The 10,004-nt window shown below is 40.7% G+C and overlaps 1 protein-coding gene across 1 annotated transcript; it reads left to right on the top strand.

The window, feature by feature from the left end:
* The first annotated feature begins 859 nt into the window (after positions 1–859).
* On the top strand, positions 860–5,588 carry LOC148039554 (uncharacterized). The gene is made up of 6 exons (XM_087665202.1): positions 860–943; positions 1,288–2,644; positions 3,450–3,656; positions 4,258–4,323; positions 4,434–4,499; positions 4,806–5,588. Exons 2-6 carry the CDS (start codon positions 1,406–1,408, stop codon positions 4,962–4,964), a joined length of 1,737 nt encoding a protein of 578 aa, XP_087521328.1. The 5' UTR covers positions 860–943; positions 1,288–1,405; the 3' UTR covers positions 4,965–5,588.
* The last annotated feature ends 4,416 nt before the right edge of the window (positions 5,589–10,004 follow it).

Raw genomic sequence — 10,004 nt, 5'->3', positions numbered from 1 at the left:
TTCAAACAGTTAGCTATTGTTATTAGTATTAGTATTATTATTAGTGGTAGTAGTGGTAATTGTTTATGTAATTAAGTAGTTAGCAAAAGAGGAAGGTCGTTAAATAACAGCAATTCACTTAATCCTGAGATGTAGTTGATACTGGATTATGTCAGTGGGCAAGACATTCCCCTCTCTCTCTATCTCTCTCTCTCTCTCTCACACACACACGCACACGATCGCCATCGCATCACATTGGCTGATATAGGACTAGAAAGGCTCTAGTCACAAGAGACATGACAGATCACTTGAGACCATACAATCTGTCACATTATTTCCTGGATTTTCATATTACCAATATAACACTCACGCGCAATCCTTAAGCCTATTGTAGACCTGCTTCCTCTCAGAAACATCACTTGCCTCCATATCTTCTTCTTCTGTCCCACTGATCATCAGCTCATGAATAATTAGTCCCTCAGCCCATCCGCCATCGAATCACCTAGCCTGCCCACAATCTCATCACGCACCTGCCTGTTTAGTGCTGCATTGTTTCGATTTCGCATTCATTAGATTTGCTGCTGTACTAGGCGTATACGCTGCAGCTACATGCGTCTGATCAATCTCCAAATATAACTTATCAAATCGTCCTTCAATCATCCCTTCCTGTATCGATCAATTACAATTCAAGATCACACCTATTTGACCAGTCTATCTACACATAAGGCCCATCATTAATGAATCTAACAAACAGCGCTAGCAGCAGACTATAAGCACCCACCAAAAGCTTTCTCCCTCAGGTGACCTTTCATGTTTCCTCCATTTCTTAATGTTTACTGGGGATGTGCATCTGTGTCTCATATGTACAGTTGTGCATGCACAGGTCTACATGTCCGCACATGGTGTACAGCAAATCACACTCGCACGGCTGCAGGCTGCAATATTGTGCCTGTGACAGGACAATGTACTATGCAGGATTGGACAATGTGGCAATAGATCAGAATGTATCTTAGCACCAATCACTTGAATCAAGCCTAGCTTGATTTACATGTACTGTGCAGCATTGCACAACGTTGTAATAGATCATCATCTATCTTAGGAACTCATCACTTTTATCAAGTCTGACGTTAATTCTAGCTGAGCATTGCATGAGGGCTGATATTGTGTGCTTTCTATGATCACAAGTGTTGAGGTTTCTTCCTATGCTAACGATCAGTTCTAATACTTTATGCTCTAGAATAGAGTAAGTCTTGAAGCAATAGACATTTCAACTTTATGCTAATAAATAGCCTCTTTTTGATTTTGCAGAGTATATATTGTGAACACCCTTTTCAGGGTCCTATTACAACTGAAACTAGTGTGCCAGTATTATTGGGACACATCCACTGCGGACTCACTGCGGATGTGCCAGTGGATCAATTAAGACATGGAAGGAAATGTGAAGGGCTTTATGATGCACAATGAGGATGACCAAGATCAGCTTCCATTAGAGCTTCAGCAAGCTCTTCATTTCTCATCTGGCTCAGAAGCTGACTCCAATGCAGTATTAAAAGCTTCATCAAACAACAACTCCAAAAACTCATGCAGTGACTCTCTTACATCCTCTAGTCCTCAATCAGAGCTTCTGGCTCTCAACTTGGATGTCAGCTCACGCCCTCACCACCATCACCATCATACCAACGACAATAACAACAACAGTACTGGGAGCATGCAGCAACTCCTTGCAGATGACTGCAGCTCCACACATTTCCTGTTGCCCAGAACTGCTTGGCCTACACCTTCATGCTCTTCCTCTATTGAAGAACCCACATTCACTTCCTCTTCCTCTTCCTCTTCCCCTCATGGTCTCTCATTGAACAACTCAATGGCTAAAACTGTAGCGGCATCTCAGGCTGTTGCTTTTCCTTCCCACCATCCTGATATGCTACATGCTGCTGCTTCCAGCAGGCTGCCACACAGCCATGCCAGCAATATCCTCTTTACTCAGGATCAATATGTCATGCACAACAATGCTTATCGTCACACACATCCCGCCGTGGATCCAGATTTTGCTTCTTACTTCAACCCTGTTTACATGCAGCAACACGCAGATTCAGCTTATGACTGTGACCTGTACCTTCAGACTGATCATGTGGATCCCTACCATAACAGCCACCAAACTCACCGCCACTTCTTTCAGCATGACGGGAATGCTGAAGAGGAGTCCTATTCGCAGGGACTGATGATCCCAATAACTGCCATGAGCCAAGCCCAAGCTTATGCTCACATGGGGGATCCACATAATATTCAAGGAGGGCATCCCATACTAAATCATTCACAATCTCGGCCTATTTACCCTGATCACATGGGTCACCACAGCTTTGAGTTTTGGGAACCCGATAGCCATGCCCTACTTAATAGTGATCCGGCCTCTGCACGGATCTTGCATCATCATCATGTAGCTCCGGCAATGTCCGGATCAGTGGCAACTAATGAAGCGGATCAAGCCCTAAGGAATGACCAAAAGCTGAGAAGCAGCATCAATTATAAAGATAGTTGCTCTTCTGTAGAGCAAGATGAAGAGGAATGTGTTCAAGGAAATCTTTGGGAAGCTAGAGAATATGCACCACATGCATCTACTGGTGCAGCTAGAATTTCCAAACCCCCAAACAAACGGCGATGCCCGGTAATTATCGAATCCCAGGAGTCTCTAACTTTGTGTGGCATTATTCTCAGTTCAGTTAAAATCCTGTTGATAATTAATAGTTCAGACTCAAGACTTCCATCCCTGAGAGCTTCAATGTTTTGGTTTTAGGTGGTGGTGTACCATTAGTACAAACAAGTTGATGCTCATTGTCTCTGCTTTCATATATTCATGTGCTGGTACAGAACATCTGACAGTCGGATTTTCCATGCAATGTGGTTTTCTTGATGTCTAAAGATTAGCACTTTCATCAAATTTAGCACGACAGATGATTGAACAATTAACATATTCATGATGGTGCATTGTCCTTTTCAAGTAGAGTAATTCTTGCAGATCAACAAGCATTTTTCAGTCTTGTGAGTTCCTTCCCGGATTTTGTGTAATGTTATGTCATGCCTTTCTTTTTTATATCCCATGCAATACTGTGTATGCGTGCAAATTATAAGCATTTTTACAATACCAACTTCCAGTAAATTATGATGAATATGCACCTGTAATATAAGTCTGATGATGCATTGTCCTTAATTAGAGAGGGATTAATGTGCATGGATCGACATTCTTATTTCACGATATATTTATGAGAAATCATGGATGGTGCAGTGTAATTGTCTTTATTAAAGGTGTTGCACTACTGTAACCACACGTATTTCGATTTAGAAATACATTAGGTCATGAGTTTTATGCCTAGGAAGGTGATTTAGCTACCTAATATAGTTTTTATTTCATGCACTGCAGTATTTACTGTCCATACATGGAAACTAAATAGTAAGAACTGGGTTGGTTGCAGGCTGACGATATCCAGGAAGGTGCCCCACCCCTCAAGAGATCTGTATCGTGGAACTGCATGGGCAGCATTAGCATAGCTGGCGTGATGACAATCAACAATAGTGACAATAATCATCCATCATCAAAGGGCACACCCCCACATAACCCCAAGCCGGCCTCTAAAGCAAAACAAGGTGGTGCCAATGACCCTCAGAGCGTTGCTGCAAGGGTAAGGCAGAATCAAGATAACAGATAGACTATGGCATCTTGCTTAAACTCTCTCTCTCTCTCTCTCTCTCTCTCTCTCTCTCTCTCTCTCTCTCTCAACCCAAAAGAATTTAGTATTCCGTAGAATGAATATACAATTGATTCGGTTGCACCAGTGCTCTAGTTTTCACTGTCATGCTCGAGAACAGCTAATTTGAAAAAAAGTCTATCATAATAATTTTTATACGAATCCCCACAATAATTCCAACATTGTGAATGATGACAACATCATGAGCTTTACAAGGGAGGGACCACATAGCGCCCTTCCTCCAACCACATAGCTCATAATGATGAACAGTATTGGAGAAAACAAGAGAAAAAACCCCCCTTTTCCCACACGGAAATGGTCAAGAACTTGTAAATATCGAGAAACAATACAACAGCTGCACTAGACGTAAATCTAACTTTATGCATTCCAAATTGCTAAGGTGAAAGATGTCTGTCAATGGTAGAATGGAAACATCATTAGATCAGTTGCAATGTTCATATGTATGATTGCTTCATATAGTCGTTAAATATTTGGTTAGTTCCAAAACTAAAAGGTCAATGGTTCAATCCTTCAGCATCGCAGGGAGAGGATAAGCGAGCGTCTGAAGACCTTGCAGCAGCTTGTGCCCAATGGCTCTAAGGTGAGTTGCGCAATAAATGAATCAAATTCTCATTGTATTGATCAAGTTGAAAAACAGTCAGCCATTTAGGTTTTAAACCTCATAACCTGACATGGAAATCACATGTGCAGGTTGACCTTGTAACCATGTTAGAGAAAGCTATAAACTATGTCAAGTTCCTTCAGCTCCAAGTGAAGGTAGTGGTTTATGCCATGCACATTTATATCAAGTGGTAGGAATTAGAGATGGATATTTCTGCTATAGCAAGAGCACATACTTTGCACTGCAGTTTGATCTAAATGCAGTATGCTTATGCACTCATTTCTTGCAAAGATCCCACGTTGGCAAGTTGCCAGCATGGTGATCCATTGCCCACCTATCAGCTGGTAATGGCTGACCAGGTCAAGCCTCAGGTGCATGAGCAGCACTGCACATAGCAGCCTTTTGTGGATAAGTTTTTCATAGATACTTAACATTCATTTATCTGGTGCTTGTTGATGCAGGTTCTTGCAACCGACGAGTATTGGCCAACTCCCCTAAATAAGTTCCCACAGGTGGCACTACCACTCAACTTGCTAGACCCCCAAGTAAAGAACCCTGCTAAAGATGATCAAACCATAAAGGCTGAGAATAACTCCTCTGACTCAAAGGTGGAGGCATGAGTCATTGTACAGGCAAATGAGCCACTTCAAAGAAACCATCCTTAATACTTCAGAATACAAGATGATAGTTAAATCCATCATTATTGATCAATGTGAACATTTGTCGGCCACTTAGAACAAGCAGCAAAAATCGTGTTGTTCTAAATGCCTGACTACTGATACCCATTCTTTGTTACAAAAATTTTAAGCTCACAACAAACCAGCAAATCATCCTCACTTTATTTGCAGTCAATCAAATGCCTAACTGGGGACCCAAGGTCCAACCTGCAATGTGGAAGTTGAGCATTAAATACAGGTCATTAATCATCTATTTGTCAGGAAGTTTGCATCCGTGATGTTCTATTAAAAGTTCAAATTAGTATGAAAGTGGGGTTATTACATGCCTCATGTAAACAGTTCAACTCTCAGTATAGCCAGTGCTGCCATCTGAAGAATTCACAGTATTCTAGTCGATAGACACACAAATATTGTATACAAAACTTCCAATTTTCCTACCAAATTTACTTTAAAATATGTGCTAATCTTGATCACAATGGCCATGTTGATTTATCAATGGCATTCTCAGCTAGCACTAGTCTGCAGCTGCACAGCCTGAGAGAGTAAATGTAGTAAAATCACCTGTTCAAAGCCTACACTGTGCAGCAAAGTTGGTACCATCAATGAACTTCAAAAAATGAAACTTCAGAACTATGGAAACTGTTAAAATTTCTGCATTTGCAAATGGGCCATATCTGCTGTATATATGTCTAGAACTCACAATCTCAACTTGTATTTAATTCCACTCATGGCACTTTCTGTGCTACCAGAGTCTGTCTAGATGCAAAAATAATATCACTCCTGCTTCCTCAATGTATAGCATGTACTACAAGATCTGATTTAGAAATGAAAGCTTGCAAACAAATCCTCGAGAACTATATTTTGGTAAATCTGTCCAGCAATCCAATGCCATAAACAAGACACAGTACAGGGGTTTCTCAGACATTCAAGGTCATACAACTGCCTGCAAGAAACTGCCGAGGATTTGTGTGAACACTGCAACCCAAACCTCTATTCAAGATGTGTGCCACTAGCAGAGCAACCTATCAGACTTTTACTCATGCTTCCTGTACATACAACTGGAGCACTGCTCTGTATCAAGGATGCACATGCCACAAGAAGCACTGTAATTCCCATATTGTCAATTTCAACAGCATTGTGAGCTTGGGCTGGGGGCTGTCAGCTCAGGGTGGGGACCAGCAGTCTCCCTGCCCCCAACCATATCTAGTGCGTCCCCAGCATAAGCTCATGATGTTGAATACCAGAGGGAAAAACAAAGGCAAAGAGCCCTTTTTCCCACATGGGAAAATGTCAAAAACCTCTTGTCCAGTGCAAGCATTGCAGATGTAGAAAGGCGATGTTGGAAAGCCCATCAAGGGCATTTTAGCCACTGACATATGTATTTTCATCACTGAAACAGAGAAGCCTGCCTACACCGATGGTGTGCACGCATACACGCAACCCTGTGTCTACTCTGGCTGCCAAAACCATCATGAGCTGCCACAGATTTTCTCAACAGGCTAACAAGACATTAACAAAAGGGTGCACCTCCTCCAAATATTGTAATTTGCACCAGATGAAGTCAATCAGTAATGACAATCATATAAGCCCAGGGTCAATGGCAGAGAGGTATATGGTAACTGCGCGCATACCAGCACCAGTTCAATCCACAGAGATGGAGATCGAAATGCCATGTCTCTAATTTTGTCAAGGTCTGCCTGCATTAGAGCCCATTCCATAAACCTGCGCATGGGTCATGGCACAATCGATATATGCTGCAGATCCACCATCGATCAGTTGCTGTTAATGGGCTTGTTTGAATTTGGGCGGGGTGATTTCAAATTCTCCTTTACGGTGCCCCCTTTATTAGGGCATCAGGGGGCCCTCCCACCCCCAAATTGAGGCTTGGGCAGGTCCTTCCAACCTTCCTTTTCACCCCGCACACAAATACTTGAGATTGAGAAAATGTGGGTTCCCTTGATCTTGCCTTGAGGGTAGAGGAGCCACTTATGTGACACCCCAACTAAAGATGTGTCGCTCTCCATCAATCCATAGCAATTGACCATTTTCTCATGCTAAGGAGTGTTGCTCATGTATTGCACATTTGGAGAACAAAAAATTTCTCGCTCGAACACTTCACACCACAGCAGCAAAGGCAAAAAGAGAAATCATGACTAACAAAAAAGACATTTTATAGGGTCACAATAAGGCACCTTGAAACAAAAAAAGGAATCATGACCCGAAAGAGTGATGGCATTGGAACCCACTTCCTCAAATTAAAAGGCTCTAAGTCATTCACAGAAGCCACAAAACCAAACATCCATGTTACGCACATATTACGTTACTAGAGCTCCTCAAAAACAAAAAAGTGTCATATTATTGGTACCTATTTTTTAACTAGCTCATTTACCCTAGAACCAGTTCAAGTCTCACAAAAGCCTTCTCAAAATCATGCGAGAAGGAAAAGTGTGATTCTAAAAATATATGGTTTAGTCATAACTTTCAAAAACATGAAGAAAGTTTCCTATTTCTAAATTCTTGCTCAATGCGAAGCAAGAACTTGGAAGGATCTATGTATGATCCAATAATTTCTTTTTTCTGAACCCTACCACAAGGCCCTACATAGGAATGTCCTTAAATTGGGTTTTTTTTAATTAGCTTTCTTAATAAAGATAGCACCAAGGTTGTATCTCAAAGTCATATGCTAGAATGAACCACATTGTTTGTACTCATGAGGAGTTAAGACTAGGACATCTAGGCACTAGAAAATAATGATGCATAGTTCTCTTGAACATACATTTATATCTTGAAATTCAATTATGCAATGTTCCATAATTATAAATGGATTCCATAGCTATAAATAGATAGTTTAGAAGGATACATAATTATATCAAAGCCCTTTGGGTATGTACTTATACACACCCTTACAGTCAACTAATCCATCAAAATTTAATACTAGTAAAAGAGGGTACATATTTTCTTAGTAATGTGTGACTATAATAAATGATTTTGATATGAGATTATATTAAAGAATTATAAGTATTTACATGGAAAATGACTCACAAAGGTCGGTACTTGTAGAGCAAAAGGATTGGACTAGCTTTAATGTCTTCCTTGAAGCTATCTTAAACACATGGTACTTGCTTTTCTTATAGATCATAATCGCATCCTTTTGGAGGATAGCAAAACCAAGGTACTTTGCTCTATGATGGATATTAGCATTCCTTAAGCACCGAATAGATCTAATGAGGACACCTTTAGTGTGGTTTTACAACTTACGCATTTCTTCATTGTGTCACCCTTGATCACCAAAAGGAGTGACCCTCACGTTTGTACTACCATCAAATCCTACCTTCTTTGACCATATACTAGTCTTAGACCAAAGATAACCTCATGACACGCCCATACAAAGTGAGGGACTTATTCCTTTTCTCTTCCATAGAATATGCATAAGGGGGATATGTTCAACATTGTAGAGGGTTTGTCTTTGGTGGAAAGGTACATAGTAGTGACTCTTCATAAGCAGATATTCATTATGTGAATGCATGGTAGACCATAGTACCCTCTTAAGTCTACACTTCTACATCTTTAGTTTAGCACATGAGAACTTGGATCTCCAAACCTCCATGGTCTTAGGGAGATAAGGGGATTAGAATAGACTCTAAAATAGATTATAGCTCAACTCTCATGTTGATTAGCATAGACCACATCAACCCACTCCTCTTCCTTTTTGGTTGGCCCAAACCTTGTGGTAATCTCCCGAAGAGGCAAGAAGGGTAACTACTTTAGATCCCAACAATCATACCATCTCTGTAGCTCTTTATTGTGAAACTTCTTGAAAAGACAAGGATCATCCTTAACCGAGGACCACCCATCCATCAAAGTAGTCAATCAAAGCCATTTGGATTGGTTCAAGGAGGCATGCTCTTTGCCATCATCAACCCCCTTCCACGTGCACTCTAAAATAGTAAGTCTCCAAGATGTGAAGAGTTAAGAAGCCGCTTTTTAAGAGTTGGCCTTCATTGAGATGACATTGGGGAAGATAATGTTTGAGCAACATAGATTATTTTATGTATCCCTAAGAAGGCAGGCCATACCTATCATGTGTCTAAAGTGTTAGGATAAAGGCCAATGGCCAATAGCCAAGTGGGAACCCCTTGTATAAGTACATACTATACAGTCATATACAAGTGAAGATAACAAAGAATAAGGGTGCCATTCATTGTACCCACTAAACCCTCTTGTGTGCTTCTCTCCCCCTTGATGCTATTGTACTTCGACCATTGCTTCCCTCTCAATTGGTATTGGAGCAACACTCATGGGAGCTCAAGTTTGGAGTTGGGAGTGTGAGGAGTCAAGCATCATCACGAGTTGAGGATTAGAATTTATGTTGTGACTTTCATGCTTGCTGTTTGCATCTTGAAACTTGTCTTGAAAGAGGTACTATTCTCATTACTGAGCTCTACATCTAAGTCAAATAGGCATTCCGACTTGAGGATCCATTGAGGCTCAACTTGAGGGATTCCATTGCCCAAATTGGCTACTTTGAATAGCCTCATTAGTGGCTAGATTCAAGTCTAAATAGCTTGGTTTTGGAATTCTTGGAAAGAGGTTTTGGTCTATGTATCCAATGCATGCAAGCATAGGGGCAACTTGCTATTCTAGAAGCAAGGGTCAACTTAAGTGGATAAGTAGGGTGCATGATTATTATTTTGAAGTAGGGGGTCTACTACAAAGAAGGAAAAAAGATACAAAGTTGATGTTTTGGTGAGATCGTGATGTTTATGGGTTGTATTGTGCATCATACTACTACATGAGGTTGGTATTGATGAAGATGACCTATTTCAATACATTTTGGTGATTTGGGCTATTCATATCTCCCCAATCTTTTTCATATTTTGGAAGCTACAAGGCAATAGTTTAATAATATTAAGGAAGAATCTTCTCTTTAACCTTTAGACTAATATCAAATAAGTTAGAACCGTTTTTACACTATGTAGAAAC

The sequence above is a fragment of the Lygodium microphyllum genome, chromosome 2, assembly GCF_053477565.2.
Source record: "Lygodium microphyllum isolate KBCC chromosome 2, Lygodium_microphyllum_v1.1.10, whole genome shotgun sequence".
In the NCBI taxonomy this organism is placed as follows: Eukaryota; Viridiplantae; Streptophyta; class Polypodiopsida; order Schizaeales; family Lygodiaceae; genus Lygodium; species Lygodium microphyllum.
This window is presented reverse-complemented; position numbering and strand designations above follow the sequence as displayed.

Coding starts and splice junctions, on each gene's coding strand:
- LOC148039554 (XM_087665202.1), top strand. CDS start 1,406: ATGGAAGGAAATGTGAAGGGCTTTATGATGCACAATGAGGATGACCAA. Junction 3,657..4,257: donor CTCAGAGCGTTGCTGCAAGG/GTAAGGCAGAAT, acceptor TCAATCCTTCAG/CATCGCAGGGAGAGGATAAG. Junction 4,324..4,433: donor TTGTGCCCAATGGCTCTAAG/GTGAGTTGCGCA, acceptor TCACATGTGCAG/GTTGACCTTGTAACCATGTT.